Below are 17,390 nucleotides of genomic sequence, written 5' to 3' on the forward strand. Positions count from 1 at the left end.
GAAGTATATTTGACATAGACTTATTTGCACATTCTACAGTTTATAACTTTCTTGCTTCAAAGCACCATTCTTCATAGGCAAAAAAAAAAAAAAAAGAAGGGAAATGGAAACAAAAAATAAAGCAGAAAGAAATAGGAGATGAATTATAAAGCAAAGAAGTTTATTTTTTAGAACAGATTTTGACTTGTGACACTGATTGATCTACATCTTTGAGGCACATTCCATAATGTGGAAATTTATAGCTGCCAATATACCTAATAAGATTAAGATAAAATCCTCAGATGGTGTGAAAAGGTATTAGCTGTATAGACTTCTTATTTTATTACTGAAAGGAACATATGGGAATTGTTTCTTTTGCATCATCTGCTTGTTTGATATTACTGAAGAGCTAATTGTTGCCAACACAGCAGTGTGCTTTGAGAAAAAACTGTGAGTTATGACTTATTGACAGATTTCAGTTACCATTATCATGTGTCATATGTCCTTAAAAATTCACTAGGTTCTTCCAAATTTAAAATTCATCTTCTTCTTCCTTTTGTTTGCTAGGAGTCAAACACTGATGGTTAAAGATGCTATTTTCACTTTAAAAATGTTTGGTTTACAATCCTCATATTCATGATCTGTCTTCCGTATGTAACATTCATTTTGCACCAGAAATAAAAGAACCTAATGCTTCTTGATGTTAGCAGTGCAACTTTAACAGTTGTAGCTGTGCAACTCAGATCAGACTTCATGGTGAAGCATAAAACTGTGAGGTCACAATCTCATAAAAAATCCTACATTTACTCAGTATGTGTACTGAGTGTCTGTGCATATGTGTATCTACATCTCACTTGTGTGTTTTTACTACCTACTTCTTTCTGAAATCCAGTCTGACCATACTGGTAACCTCTTTGAAGAATCATTTCTCAGTATCATGTGATTAGAATAGATGTAAAAAAATGAAATTGTAACCAAGCATTAAAATACATCCAGAAAAATCATCCTCAAAAATAACTCCTGTTGTTTTAATGATGTTTCACTTAGTGGTACCTTAAAAACAGTATTGGGAAACTGATTTTTCTGATCACATGAAATAAGACTGTTCAAAATGAATGTTAGGAGAAAGAGAAGTTGACAAAGTAGTCCACAAAACACGCTTGAATCAAGCTTAAGACCACATTTTGACAATAGTAACCTCAGCTTTTTGCATGAGCAGGTATTTGGACAATTGACTACGCAACAAGAATAAAGAAGCATAGGTTCTGAAGATATCAACAGCTTGCCATTGACAAAGGTAAGAGTATTTTAAAACATTTACAGTTTACATTTACTTAGAACTTTGTTTAAAAGTCTAGCCCTTGAAGGTGATATCCAGACACAATTTGGTATGGCATTGGATAAATTTTCTGAGATTTCCAAACTTTTCTGAGTTCTCGGGCATCCAAAGCATTTTTTCTGTGATCCTGTGGTGGCAACATGAGTTTGTTAAGCTTTCCAGAGGGAAAAAACCCTTCTGCTTTATCAGAAGTACCTGAGACAATTTTAAACAATACAACAGATTGACAAGAAAATCAGAAGTTTTATTCTACCAAAAGGAAAAGTTTTAGGTTCTTAGTTACAAAAATTACAAAGCCATAAAACACCTAAAACAGTCCTGAATCATATTACCAGTAAAATTCTTACATACCTCCTCCAGTGATGTGGTTGACATGAGGCAGACCTAGCACGTTAACACCTCCTGTTTCTATGGCTGGCTTTTCTTGGAGAAATTTCCGAATTCATACCTATTTTGAGGATACTGATTAAGCTGGAGTCTCCTATCCTTCTCTTTTCATACCTCTTTTCTATCTCTTTTCCTAAGTCTACTAACTTGTGAGACAAAGACAGCTCCTCATCCGTTATAACTACAATAACTTAGTTTTCTCTTGTCCTGTTCACTACATCACATAAAGTAAATGCAGCAATGTCGGACATTTCCTGGCCTTATGTCTGGAATTTAATGTCCTTCAGTTAGCATTAATTAAATAGCCTTTCTGTAAGTATTAACATTTTCAAGACTCTTAAATGAGAAGTATTAACTGTAAATGCATGTTATCAAACTCCTTAATCTCTAGGTCCATGCTAAAGTCTACATAAGGACCATATGTGACCCAGCACATCTGTCAGATTTATTACTGTTAATGAAAGTAGGTTTTCATCCTGAACCACCTTATTGCCCTGCATTTTTCAATGGTATGAGATACTTGCAGTGTCATGAAACAAAGCAGTGTAAATAGGGTCATCCTGAGGTAAACATGTTAAGTGTGTTGAATTGTTGCAGTTGAGTTTAAAAGAGGATGTAATCATGTCTTTCCACTGTCTAGACAATTGAAAGGGTTGTCAGGACTACAGCTACAGCTTACCAAGCATCTGCTTTTACTCCACAGGGAGAGCTAAATCTTTGAGATCAAAGTCTCACAATAAACACTTAGCTGGGGTGGATTTCTGACATGAAAAATCTTCAAATAAGTGCTACCCTTGACTGCATAGTTGCTTACCATTTCTCATAGGCACGCAGCCAGGCTCCATGGTGTATGTGGAACCCACAAAGAATCATATCTCAATGTTTATATAGGAGCTAAGGTACTCAAGGGTAGTTTGGACCAACACATGGGGCAAATTACAGGGAAACCTTACTGTAGAGAGGGGTGGAAGCTGCTAGAGAGCAGAACTTACTGCTTGGGCCCAGACTGCTGCTTGTTACCTACCTTTGGATAAACAAAGCTCATGTTTTTGAGAGATAGGAACCACTACAAAAACCTTTTCAATCTGTGATATCCAAGAAGGGACCACTTCAAAACAAGATAAAAGGAGATATTCATCTGCTTTAGCATCCAACTGCTCCTGGAGAGTTCCCTTCTTGAAGACTTCCCTGGTAGAGGAAGTATTGCCACAGAGGCTGAAAGGAAGTAAAATTGCTAGGTTATGCTCTTCTCTGAAGATACATCCCCTCCTTAAGCCTGCTATCTGCACAAGTCACAGTGCCAGTTTGCACATCAGCTGTGCGCTCCTACACACTGAATGTTTGTAATGCATTTTAAGATCCACCACAACAAACAGGAAATATGCTAAGGTAACACTAAGACAACACAGCTTCTCACTTCTGGCATGCTTCTGAAGCAGGTTTCAGGGTTTATGGCTCATCAGACATGACAACTGTGCCTAGAGACATCAGTCCAGAGAGTAGGGAGGAAGCCCACGTTCTGTACTGCATACTCACATATTAAGGGAGCCAGTTGTTCAACAGTATTATTTCTTCCAAGTGTTGAATTGAAGAAAAAGCACTGTATCTGAACTGCACCTTAAACGTGTTGCACAGACTTGATGCCTATAACAGACCAAACTGGGGCAACCCAAGCAACAGAGGTATTCCTGGCCAAAAGCAGCTAGAGCCGTCTGTGGTGTGGTTTCACGTGAAAGCAGGTTTCAGAAAGGAAAATGTGCAACAAGCTGAGAGATGTGCAGCAGATTGTTATGCTTCTGGGGCCACAGCACAAAAATGTGGTATTTGTTTTCAAAATTTAACTCCCAAATTTTTGCTACTTTTTGCAGCTGCCCCTTTCCCCCTCCCCCACAACCATCATTAACGCCAAGCATTGACCTTCTACAGGTCATTGTCACAGCTACTCCTCTGTCAATTGTCTCAGCTAAGCACTTGTTAAGATCATTCTAGCATTAAAGTTTGCCCAGACTTGGTGACCTAAACCTAATCCCAACCCAATTACTTTTTGTAACACCAGTCCTAACCCCAGTCTGCCTTCCCCTGCTGTGCTCAGCAGCAGATTTCGTTCTTTGGTCTCAACTGATTAAAAGAGTTAACTCTGCTCGCAACTGTATGGGCCATGGTAATTGCTCAGGCCCTCCTACCAGCTCCAAATCATGAGTAAGAAAGGACTTTGTGGGGAATTCCTTTATATGCTTCTGCAGATTCTAATAAAGATTGCTTTCTTGGGAAATCTGGCCACTGAAAAGCTGTGTTTGAAGTTGATTTGGTTTTAAATGCAGCCGAAAATTTTTGTTCTATTTAAAAACTTCCCTCAGCTTTCTTTAAATTGACTACTTTAGTGACTACTGGTACTAACATGTCCACAAAGAAATGTGTCCATTCGGAGTATTGTCCTGTGCTGAGCCTCACTATCCTGGCTGAATGAAACCTAATGGCTCGTTCTGCCACCGTTCCTCTCCTTAGCTCATCTCACTTTCCCTGTAGCCATCCATGATAAAAGGCCTGGGTGCTGTGCATGTATGGTTCATCACACAGAAGTCTGTGTCCATATATAATAAGGTTTCCATCATAGCAATAGAGAAATGTCACTGGCAAAATTGTTTTTTTCTTCTCTCACTTTCATTTCCACGCTTGCTTTCCCGTCTGTGTCACCCTTTAGCCTCTTTCAGTTCTCCTATGGCTTTAATTTAGCCTGCTGACCATTGCTATACTGAAATACTAACTTCTCTGTTAAACTTGGCCCTGCCACAAGCATTCAGGAAGCCTTCTAGTTCTTGACTCACTCAGGGTCACAACCCTGAGTTGTGAGTACCTGTGAGTTCCATTCACACTCAGGGTCACTCAGGGTCTCCTTCATTTCACTCAGAGTCACAATCACAGACTTTACTGTAGTTGCAAGGATGGGATGTGAGACTTGGAACTCCCAGGCCCTGTTTTGGGGTTTGCTGCCTTGTGGTTTTTGAAGTTGAGTGACATCCTCGAAGCTCCCAATCACAAGCAGTGAAAGTCATTGTTTGGTGCAGCGTTGCTTTTGCCTGTGTCAGTGCTGTTGCAAAGGGAGATTCATTGAAAGAATATGTTTGAAGCATCTTGAGTTCAAATAATTGAACTTTAGCTGGAACTTTTTGGTTTCTCATCTTGAAAGGATGTTCTGCTTCAAAAACTATTCAATCCTTTTAAAATCATTACAGAGCTGAAATAAAAATCAAAACCAGTTTGGGTTAAACTTTTTGTTTAACCTCAAACATTATTTTTTCATGCTGCATTGCTTGCTGAAATGTTTGTTCCTTTTTTCCCTTCCTCAATTTACCAGTGAATCACTTTATCACTGTGAGATAACGAGGTTGAGTTCCAGTTTCTATATGACAAAGTGTCTACTATTCCATGAATCTGAACTCTCTTTACCTCAAAAGAACCTCTCTGTAACCATGCATCTAACCATGCAGCCTATGCATTGTGGCATAGGCGTAAGGTGGTACATGTGGGAGGTTTGCAACCCGATTGTCCTAGAGATAAGTAGAAAGCTTCGCTGAACAAAGCTACACTAGCATTAAGTGCACAGCCCTCAGAGCCACAGGACAGACATATTCTAACTAAGCACAGTTATGGAAACTCATGTGTTTGCATACAGCATCTTGTAGAGAATTACAGGGAATTTAGCAGAAGCTTAATGGACGTGACTCAACCAGAAAGGGAACCTCACTGCTTTCCCTGGGAAATCAAGCAGAGTGGTGAGACTCGGCTCTCCTAGCCAGGGGAAGAGGAGAAGAACAAAGGCTTATTTAGGAGTGCAGTGAAGATTCTCTGGTAAGTTATTGTATTTCCCTATTTAACAGGGAAGCTGCCTCTCTGCCTCATGCTTGACATCTACGTTTTTCAGGGCCCTTTAGTGATCCAACTAAAATGCTGTGCTCCTCCTTTGAACTGGCAAAGTCAAAGACAGTTGCCAGCTGGGCAGCACTCTAAATTCATAGCTCTAACACCTCTCTTTGACTATACTAAATCTAACGCCTCAGCCAAATTCCTAATAGCTACACTAATCACCTTCTTGAGCCCTAGTTAGCACAGAGCCCCAAAGGGAGGGTAAATAGCAGTGGCAAACTCACTCCCAGAGATTAAAGGCTATGTGCAGCTTCAATCTGCAGTATTCATAACATCGAGGTGTTATGGACTACTTGCTCCATAAGGGTCCCACAATCAGTTTTGTCCATGTGGGGACTAATCCTGGCAGATCAAGTATTATTTATTGCTCTAAAATTATCCAGATCTTTTCTCTCTGCAGTTGGAAAGTAGGTTATTTGTTAGACACCATTCAGTTGCAGCAGAATATATTGATGGTTGTAGTCTTTTTAATTATATGCAGACACAATCCTGTGCAGAACAACAGCAAGTGCAGGTTCACTAAACAGGAAAATGCACTTTTTTTTTTCTTGGAAGAAAATACAGATATATTCTCCACTGTCTCAGAGATGCTACAGTTTACCTACCAGGGTTTTTGTCCCCAAATTAAAGAGAGATATCCTTCCCTGACTTCTCAAATGTAAAAGCAGATATTGTTCCAGGCTAGCACTGGTTGCTTACAGAAATGCAGGTGAGAGGTGCCTCTCTTGTACATATTAAAGTAGAAGAGCTAACAACATGTTAAAAAAGACAGAGAAAAGAAATGTTAAAAGCTCTATCTTCCATAATCAGATTGCAATAAGGCCAGAAAGCATGTAGGTCGAAAAGACTATGTTGATACAAAAAGAAAAAAGAAAAAAAAAGGCAAAATCTTAAATGAGTATGTGAGAGTGAGCATTTGCAAGCAGTATGAAAGTAGAACACAATGAACAGTGAACAGTGAACAATCTTCCCACCCTTCTTTCATGAGTGATTGATGTTATAATCAGGGATGGTGGAGCTATACAGGAAGAGAAATTACAAGGCCATATTCTTGACTGGTGAAAATGGAAGCGTTCTCATTGATTTCTGTGGAACCACTGCTGTTTAAGCCACTGCAAGGTATATACCTAAGACAGGTGAGATAATGTGCAAGGATGGCTAAGATAAAAGTAATGAAAACTTATCACAGGCACTTTGTTCTGAGCAAAAAGAGCTCATCGCCTCAGAAAGCCTTCAAGAAGTTGTTCTTTCAGTTTTACTTGTGCTTTATAAGTAACAATGGATAATACATATACTTCTCTGTTGTGAATGCCTTTTCAACAGAGACATATTGTCATTAGTCACTGTAAAATTCATTATTAGCTTTCATCTCAGGCTTTTTCTCAGTGCAATAAAAAGTTTTGCCTGTGTTTTTACATGCAATTATACCAAAATAAAAAAATTGAGCAGGGCACGTCTCCAGGATGAAGGACCACCGCCTCCCTAAGATCCTGCTTTATGGTGAACTTGCCACCGGCTGACACAAGAGAGGAGCCCCGAAGAGGAGATACAAGGACTTCCTGAAACAACATCTCAGCCTTGGCCATATTGATCATCATAACTGGTCTACTCTGGCCTCCAATCGGGAGGCCTGGAGACACACCATCTATAACGCTGCTGATGCTTTTGAGAACACACGCAGGATCACCCTTGATCACACAGAAAGAATCGTGTCTTGCAGAATATACCACCTAAGGAGTCTTTCTGCTGTGCCTTTTGCAATTGGATGTGCCTATCTCATATTGGCCTTTTTAGCCACCAACGTGCTTGCAACAAATGTGGGTAGAGCCCTTCCCAAATCTTCGTTCGCGAAGCCCAGCCATGATGATGATGATGATGATACCAAAATACAGCTATGCCCTGATTATGATTTTTAATACATGAGGCACAATGCCTACAGCCTTCCTCGGAGGGCACAGTTTGATTTTTTTCCTGTGGAGCACAAGAGGTACTGAATGCAGTGACTGTGTGCTAACCTTGCAGAAGGCACACTGCAAAACTGTCCCACAACTGCACAGAGCACTGCAAATTTGGACTATGGGACCTAGTATGTTGCTAGTATTTTTATCTGCAACTGCATGCTTCAGTTGCCTATTGCTAATCTTTTCTTTAGCATGCAAAGTTTTTGTAATATATCTATGAAGAATATAAATCTGAAACTATCAACATCTCTAAAACTGAGAAGCAGAGAGCCAATATAGAAAATTTGATTTGCCCTCATTTAGGATTTTCTATACTATAGATAAGGGGCTTGAAGGATCATTACTTATTTTAGCATCATGTATACTTTTTTTCTCAAATTGTTCTTTCGTATTTTAAGATTTACTATAACTTTACAATAATCTAATCTTTATTATTATTTCGAAAATGACAAAAGCAGATGAAAACAGATTTTGAAGGTTTTCTAGACCTTATTCTCACCTTATTCCAGTTCTTATTCTCATCTAACAGTATTGCTGAAAAACAGCAGAGAGAGAGGCAGTCCTTCTTTAAGACTACATCCCTACCCCTTCCAGTAAAGGCCAAAAGCTCAATAGCTCTCTCTGCAACTTCAGCAAAACTTTGAGTAAACTGAGAAATCTGACCAATTGTCAAGGAAAAATGGTATTCCAACAGCACAAAGAAGCCTATGACTCTAATTTTGTTTAAGAAACAGCAGTAGCTTAAATAATAACCTGACCAAATCTGCACAAAAGCATGTGGTATAATCCAGATCACCTGGTATACAAGGTAGTAACACTCTCTGAATTCACACAGATTTCAACACAGCCAGGATTTAATTCCTGCTGCATAAAATCTTCAGTATTATCTACTCATAGAAAATATTTTCTGCAGTTATTTTTGCAATATTTGGTCTACTTTTTTATTTTGTTTTGGGGTATGTGCAAAAAGGTTGGACTAGAAAGGCCCACTATAAACTTAAATGTAGAAAATTTATTGGAAAGTAATCTATTTGAATATACATTGAAAAGATTTTGCAAATTTCTGCTTGTACTTCAAATATATGTGTTAAACCCACAAGTGTTATGCTTTGATATACACATAAGTACATCAACGATTAAAGAGCAAGACAATTACAATGGAGTTGATGAATTCTTAATCTCAAGAACAGTGCTAAATTAAGGGAAAACACAGTCTCGTTACTGGTTGTTCTTTTGTGATTAAGTATTAGTTATCTGCTATGTTTGACATTCTGTAGACCTATTTATTTGATTAATTTAATTGTCATCTAATTAATTTAATTATTTTGTAGCAAGTGCTGAGAAGCTGGTGCATTCATGGTTGCTCAGCTGATTACCAGCGCCACAGTTTGCTGAACTAGTAAAAAGCCGCCGCCCGGTCCCCGGTGCCCCTTTCGCTTGTCTGGGTTTGACTGATGTGCCCTCTGCTCGCTTCTGTCTCCGCGCCGTTGTTCACAGATTAATGTAGGGGATGGGATTATTCATGGTGCGTTTAATTAAGCATGTAGGTAATTTTTTTTTTCTTAAGGGTAGAACACCTAGTCATTGCACTTTTGATATGAAGAGCGTACATAAATAACTCCTTGGTTTGCGAAGAGAAAAAGAAAATTACAGGGTGGGAGGAGGGGGTGGGAGGAGGGGGCGGGGGGGGGTGGGGTGGATGTAGAGGGCAGGCTGCTTTCCCCGAAAGCACAGGGAAAATTTAGGGGAAGAGGGGGAACAGGGAACGGGGTTGGAGGTTTTGTGTGTTATTGCAGTTGTCGTCCGCCAAACAGACGCATGTTCACATGTTCATTTTTGTTGGACGCAACTTTTGAACAAGCAGGCGGCGTTGGGCCAGGCTCTCTCCGTCCCGAGGGGCTTCCCATGCCGCCCGCCCCCTTTCCCCCTCACACACCGCACAGCGCCGCCGGCCCCAGCCCCACGTCGTGCACCGGAGGCTCGGGGAGCTGCGCTGTGCCAGGTGCCGGGCAGGCAGAACCTCCCGGGACCTCCGTGCGGAGCGCGGCCGGCGCATCCCGCTGTGCTGCTGCCGGAGCGCTGCTCGGCCGCCAGCGGCGGGAGAGACGGCGGAGTCCCGGCGCCTGCGCCCCACCGCGCCGTGCGGAGGGGGCGGGAGGCAGAGCGAGGGGACGGCCGGGACCCGGCCCCGGGCGAGCCCCCTGCTCGCACTGGCGTGGCGGCGGCAGCGCGGGCGCGCACGGCGGCGGGGGGCGCGGAGCGGGCCGGGGGAGCGCCCGCCCCACGCGGCTGCCCTCGGCCCCGCATAGCACCGCCGGCCGCCAAAACCGCCCTGAAAGAGAAGGAGAACTTGTTCGTTCGTCCTCCGCCTGCCTCCCTGCCGCCCGCGCATCCTCTCCCGCGGCGCATCCGCCCGCCCTCCGGGTGCTGCTCCCTCCCGGGCTCAGGGCTGATCCGCTGGCTCCGGCTGGAACGCTTCGTCGCTCGTTTCCCTCTGAGGGTTTTTTTCGGTAGCGGTATACCGAGGAGAGGCTCCGTCCCTCAGGCACCCTGCCTCACCCTGCGGGGGAAGGGAGCTGGGTGGGGGCAAGCCAGGAAGGGAGGATCTCAGTGGCTCTCCTAAAATCTATCAGCAGACTGCGAGGAGGGAAGAGTTTGGCACTTCGCAGCCGAGGCTGGGCTTGTTTTCCCTAGCGGTGATGCCGCTGGACTGAGAGCGGCGCGGCCGTGCAAGTTAGGGGGACGGAGCCCCCCCCTTCCACCGCCCCCCAGACCCGGTCCAGCGCCTTCAGCACCGGCGGCTCGTCGCTGCCGCCCCACTGCATGAGCGCTGCTCCGAGGATTGGGCGGTTCGGCGCCTGCTAGGGCTGCTCTCCGCCGCCCCCCAGACTTCCCCACCACCGACGAGGAGCGGAGCGCACCCCGCACCCGGAGAGTTGACTCGGCAGGCTCCGTGCTATGGCGAGGCTGCGGAGGAGCAAACTAGCTGCTGGATTTCTATTACTTTTCCAGTGCCTGAGCGAGCGCTGCCAGCTCTCCGGCGGGGAGACGCCGAGGCAGAGCCGCGGTAAGCGAAGCCGGTACCTGCCGGGCGGGGCCGGCCCGGGGCAGCGCGGCCGGGCCGGGGTCGGGTCGGCTCGGGGGGCCGGGCCGCCTCTTCGGAGCATCCCGCGGTGTGGGCTAAGCTGGCAGCTCCACGGGCCGCGCACCCGGAGAGAGCAAACGCCGTTCGGAGGCTGGCTCCCCCTCTTCCTGAGGGAGGCCCGGGGTCCCGGCTTCTCACTTTTCCCTACCCCGGGCTTCTCCGGAAAGAGCTCTCCATGACTTCAGTTTTTATTTTAACGGGATTCGGGACTTTCCTCCTTTAATGGATCTGCCCCGCGATCACCGGGAGCCGGTGCTGTTCCCTTCCCCAGCCCCTCCGCGGTGTTCCCGGAGCCTCCTTCCCAGCCCTGTGCGAGACGCGAGGGGCTCCTCTTAAGCGCCGGCAAGGGAGGTACGGAGACACCGGCGTCCCCGGGAGCTCTGGGGTGCCCCGACAGCCTCCCCCGCCTCCCTCCCGCGGCGGGCCCCCCCTGCTCTCCCGGCAGCGAGCCGTGGAGGGCAGGCAAAGTTTCCCTGCAGATTCTGCCTGGAAGACCTAGCGGGCACTCTCCTCCCCCGCGGAAGTCAGTAGCTTGCAGCCTTCCCTGGAAACCGGGCGTTGAGAGAAGGAGCAGGATAATGGAAGAAGCCCCCCGGGGTTATGTGACCTGTTCTTTAGGAGCGAGAAGCTCACTCTGTTGACTAAGTCTGCTTGTGAAGTGTTGGGGTCCTCTTGTCAGTCCTTCTCTGAAACACCTGTAAATGTGTGACATACAGTACTTGTAGTGCTTTCTCTTGGGCCACTGTTTCCCTCGGCATGGAGGTCCCTTTTGGTCACTAAAGCCTTCTGTATCCTGCATTGCTGTGCTGTAGAGGAGAAAGCTGCTAAAGGAAAGCTTGGCAGATAGCACTTGCAGATAGTGAGAAAAGTAGTGGGGTTTGTGTGTCGGGGGACCTTGCCTGCAGAAGCTTCTTGTTTACAGGTATTTCCAAAAGTTCTGCCTGTATATTTGAAACGCCAGCCAGATTATTATCAGATGAAGCACACCCACTGCCTTCCCTGGTGCGATAGAACTGCCCCTTCTTCCTTTTCTTAAAGGTTTGATACAAACGTGAAAAGTTTAGTGGTCACAGCATAACTGACCCGAACAAGAGAGACTGGGTAGTTTTTTTAAATAACCAGTGAGATTATGTGCTAGACAGAGCAGGATTTTCCTAGCCAGGGGCCTACCACTGAGTTTTGGAATTGTTAAATGACAAGGTAGCTCAGCAGGTTGCTGGGGCTCACATGTCACTTGGGGCCAAAGGGAAAAACCAGGAGGAGACTTTTCATGTACTGCTGCAAACGCCGTGTTCTGCGCTTGGGGCTGTAGCCAACAAATCTTGGTATTTGTTAACATTAGTTATAGGGGAAAAAAGTGTGGGGTGAGATTAGAAAAAGAGAACTACTGTGTTGTGGACTGAGCTCACAAAGTTTATTATCTTCCAGCCACTGTATCCAGACAATAAGACGTTAGTACTGACTAAGTCAAATGAAATTTATCAATGGACAAATAAACGCTGCACATCACTGATTTAGGCTATTAAGCTGTATTATGTCTACACCAGGAGGTGCTAAATAGAAGGTATACCAATGGATTGCTTATCCATGAATCATTTAGTAGTGTCTTATATCTTCCTGAATGGGCTGTAAAGTATGAAGGAGTTTATAATCAGGCAAATACTATTCTGATATGTAATACAGTCTGAAGAAAATATGCCAAGCAATTGTTTTCTTCCACTAGGAAGATGGGCAACCTGATGTTAGTTTTGACAGCCAGATGTTTATAACTTGGGCATCTTTTCTGTTCCTCTTGCTTACAAAAATCTATATTATGATAGTAATAATTAAATGTCATTTACAGAATTAGGGTTTTATTTCCTTTTCTGTTGTTGTTTGTTTGTTTGTAATACTGCTGCTTTTTGGATAAAAAATACAGTGAGAGATTGTGTCTAATCAGTGAGAAGAGGTTAATTATGTAAAACCAGAAATTCAACTTCAGGTCCCATGAGTCAAAATAAAAAGTGGTGTTTCAAAGTTTTACTGTATTTAGCACCTACTGTATCCCTTTAGATCAACTCAGATAAAACCTTTAAAGAATTAAAGAATAAATGTTTGAAGTAGCTGCAAATTCTTAATGGGAAGCTGTTTTTGACATATTCTACGAATACTCAGTAACAAACACCTTATTGAAAATGAATGGAATAACAGTATCAGGAAATGGAAACTTTTAGTGAGCCCGGGCAGAGCTGGAGCCATGGAGGATTTCTGAGGATGCTACCAAAGGGATTTCAACATAGATGAAAAAATAATACGAAGGCCCTTTTTTGCCAGCTCCTCAGAATTACCTTGCTGGGTAAAAATAGGGTCGGACCAATTCAAGTACAATAATTTTCTAGGTATGCTGGCTGTCTCGGGGGGGTTTTAAAACCCAAATTTTTGTGACCAGGGTGCGAGGCTGCACTGGACGGAGCGGTGCCGTCCCCGCCAGAGGGCGCAGCGGCCGCCGCGCGGGCTGCGGCTCCTCTCCAGGAGCCAGCCGTCTGTCCATCCATCCATCCATCCATCCATCCATCCATCCATCCATCCATCCATCCATCCATCTATCCATGCATCCTCCCCTGGGCCCGGGCAGAACTTCACTTTTGTTGATAAAAATACTATAAATCCAGGATGGAGGTTCCTAGACACAAGGTTTGTGTGTGTGTGTTGTGTTTTACAGTAGTAAAACTGAATATGACATGAATTTAGTGAGGTGGAGCAGACCCTTGAAAGCTCACACAGTAATTAAGGCTTCCAGTTGTACAATTGAGGGCTCGCTGTTGAAGTGTTGCCACAAGAAGTCTTGAAAGTGTTACAATCTTTTGCAAATGTCATCAGTCAGAATTAGGAGGCTGTTATTGTAATTTTTATTCTGTTAAAGCATGTTCCAGAATCCTCATATAATTTATATTCATTCGACTGCTGCTGTCTCCAGGCATCAGCATTCAGATGGGGGTAGAATTATTTTTATTGGATAAACTGCTATTAAGGTGTGTTTATCTAGCATTTATCTACTGCTGAAATAGTAACATTTTGTATATTGCCTGAGCTTTACTCTTTTTAAAAAAAAAAACAATAACTGAAACCAAACTTTCACCATTACACATTAGGACCTTCAGCTTTTATCGTAGCTTTTTATCTTAGATGTATCAAAAGAAATACAGTATTAGACAACATGTATATCAGGTATGTTTTTTCTGTACATGATATGTAAACAGGGACAATTGGGTTAGAAAATCCTAGTGACATTTGAGAGCAAATCCTATTTACATATCATATATATTTTACTAAAGATTCCCTCTAAAAAAGTCATCTTTTTTTTAACTTTCTTATTGGTTCTTCCTTTTTGTGTTTTTTGTCATTGTCTTTTCCTCTGAAAGAGTGATTTGAAATAATGTTGGTAAATAGTGGGTAAATTAAGACTATAATAAGGTCTTTAATTCAGTTTTACAGAAACTCATTTCCACAGATTTAGAGTAAGATCAATACTCATAGTTCATTCAAGGTTTAAAATTCCGTTGGGGAAAACAGTGTTTTTGTTTGGCTGTAAATATTCCTCTTCAGAGTTTACATCCTCGTGCAAGCACTTAAAACCCAGGAAATACTTGACTCGGGTGCTAGGTTTTGTCTGACACTTAACTGGGAGTTGATGATAAATAATGGGGGAACTAGCTCTCTACACTGTAAACAAATGTAGTAAATGAGGAAAAGGTTTTTATAATCTGAGAAGTTCTCTGTTTCTGATCAACAATTTGCTAGTCATGCATACAGGCCATTTAGAGCAAAATTTTGTGGCAACATCTACTGCCTTGCTGAATACCAGTTTCCTCTAAAAAAATGCAGTTCAGGAGGGCTGTTTCCTTTTGAGGAAGAGAATCCCCAGACCATGAAGGAGGCAGATGAAGAAATTCATAGTGTAAGGTAATGAGAGACCCCCTGAGGAAAATAGTCACAGACCTTAACATTTTTCATTAAGGATTTTTTCGCAGATTTTTGGTGGAGCAGTGCTGCAGGTCCCTACACCTGCACAGAGTTCAGGAGATGGAGGTTTAGACCTGAGTCTTGTTTCCTGCAGGACTACTGTGCAGCAATACCTGAAAGGTTGCTTTGCTTTGGATTATGCCAAAGACAACTATCACGCAAGAAACGTGTTCTGTTGAATCCTACTGGATTTTTTTCCACAAAGGAGATAAAAATTTCTTATCTAAAACATAATTTGACCCTGCTTTTTGTAAAAGTCACTGTGGTTTCATTGGACTGTCTGAAGTACTGAGCAGTTCTGCTGCTTGTAACCTTGAAAGCACTGGAGAAAAAGAAAACTCTGTAGCAGCCCCGGTTTCAAAACTTATCACGGCTGCAGTCTCTTAGACTGAGAACACAGCTGGGGTCACTGGTATTTTGAATTGCTGGTGTGGTTCATGCTTCTTAAGAAAAAGGAATACTAAAGGAATTTAAGGCAGCAGTGGTTAAGGTAAGCCTCTGCTGGGGGTGCTCTACAGAGGGAAAAAAAGGTAATTTGATGGGAGCATTTATGATGCTGCAAGCTTGCAAGCCGTGTGGAATTATATCCAACTGTTAGGTTTGATGAGGGTTGAACTGGGAGTATTAATGCACTGCAATTGGCAGATGCCATACTTCCTAAATTGGAGAATTGCATAATCACATCAGGAATTGGAAGAACCTATGAGTTTTCTTTCTACGGAGAAGTATGCAGAGAGGTCATGCTTAAGTGTATGTGGGGTTTGTTTTTGTTTGTGGCTTCTCACAAATGAGCATAAAACATTGCCCTGAAGTAATGTTTGTGAGTGCCGGGTGCTGTGTCTCATCATGGAACACTTCCTCCGCTTTCTCCTCTTTTCTTTTTTTTCATCCAACCAATAAACATGGCTTCAGTCAGCACTCCTTGCTGTCAACATTGAGCAATCAGTTGCACTAAGTGTCTGTAAATTCTGGGTTTGAAAGAGCTTGTGTAACATGTTCGTCTCCTTCAACCAAAAGACAGAGTGTCGGAGCGTATTTCTGAGTTGGATTTGGCCCAACCTTCTGAAACAGGAAAATGGAGCAGGTTCTGAGGCCAAGTCCAGGCTCAGACATGGTACTTGAGTTGAACACACAATTTCAAGTGCAGAAAACATCTTCTTGGGGTGATACATCAAGAGAAATGTAAGGATTAATATGAAGATAGATACAAGGCAAGACATCACAAGAATGATGCATGTGCTCTACTCAACAGTGGTAAGATCCCAACAGGAATATTCCCTTCAGTTTCGAGCACAGCATTTAAGAAATATGTGGACTAATTGAGGACTGTTGTGTGAAGGAAAGAAGAAAGGAACACTGCTATAGAGACTAAGAGATGACATAGTAACAATCTTAAGGTGTAAGAGACTTCCACAGAAGAGGGAGTAACTTGTCCTCAGCAGCAACTAATGACTGAAATTGCAGCAAGGCAGACTTGAAACGGTAAGGCTAGGGGAGCAGATTATCTATGAGTAGTCTTCATCACTGAAATAGGTTAGATAAACATATGTCCAAAATGTCATTCTATCCAAAAAGGCAGCTGTTCCTGCCTTGGAGCAAGTGGCTGGACAGTGTGACCTTTCAAGATCTCACCCATCTATCTGGAATTATTCTGTGTGGATAGTTTTAAGTACACAGGGGTTCACCTTGAACTCTGCAGCTGGATAAAATACAAGTATGAATTCCAGTGCTCTCTTAGCTTGAGGTCTCTGTCTCTCATTTCTCAATGATATGTGTGGCTTTAATGTGATTTTTTACACACTATTCTGTAGCTGAAGACAAGGTAAAGACATTTAAAATGATGCTTTAGTTAGCATTCTTATGAAATAAGGCTTTTAAAATCAGATTTTGTTCTTACTTGTTTAGAACTTTTACCTTTTAATATGAACACTGCCTAGCTTCCATTATAAGCAGATTTTTTTTTTTTAAGATATTCTCATTGTGACTTTTTTTGGTCTTAAGCAAACATCACTTTTCCCATGTTATTTTATTGAGTGAGAAATCCTTGATTTGAATAGGGAGAGTTCCATAAAGGGAATATATAAACCTTTCCATTTAACCTATCTCTGGCAATGTTTCAAATATATGTTGTGTCACAGTTGATACTAGGATCTTGGGTCCTTTGCTTTAGAGATGTAATTGAACTGTGTCAAAAGGCTGCTTATGTTACAGAGATGAAAAGCCATTTGTAGTATTTACTGCAGCTTTCCTTAACTGCTGTCATAGGGCAGATTCCCTCAGAAATTTCAGCTGTGTTTAGTAGCAGAAGAGGATGCTGTGGTTATCCAGTAATAAGCACTTTGAGGTGTATTTAATTTTTACTTCTATTCAAGTATTACCTTTTTTTTTTTTTCCCTCTTTGGTCATAATGTGCAAACTGCATCTGTGCTGAATAATTGCAGCTTTTCTTTTCATACGAGTTGCTACTAGGCTCATTGTAAAAGGCGAGTATCATCCATTGTAAATTCAGTGTTTTCTGAAGGATGAAATGTTAAAGAGTGTTCATCACTATGCAGATTCTTCTTCTGTGAGTCAGCAGCTGAACTAAAAATCCATTGGAAAATGCTATCTTGGCCTCCATAGAGAACTGGGAGCCAGCATAAGTCTTTATTAT

The 17,390-nt window shown here is 42.7% G+C and overlaps 1 protein-coding gene across 1 annotated transcript in view; it reads left to right on the forward strand.

Moving 5' to 3' along the window:
* Positions 1 to 9,864: 9,864 nt before the first annotated feature.
* Positions 9,865 to 17,390, forward strand: part of PLXDC2 (plexin domain containing 2) — a 253,250-nt gene continuing 245,724 nt past the window's right edge. Inside the window, 1 exon segment of the mRNA XM_032701298.1 lies at positions 9,865 to 10,657. Coding sequence (XP_032557189.1) covers positions 10,549 to 10,657 — 109 coding nt within the window. The 5' untranslated portion in view covers positions 9,865 to 10,548.

This window comes from Chiroxiphia lanceolata, chromosome 1, assembly GCF_009829145.1.
Source record: "Chiroxiphia lanceolata isolate bChiLan1 chromosome 1, bChiLan1.pri, whole genome shotgun sequence".
Taxonomy (NCBI): domain Eukaryota; kingdom Metazoa; phylum Chordata; class Aves; order Passeriformes; family Pipridae; genus Chiroxiphia; species Chiroxiphia lanceolata.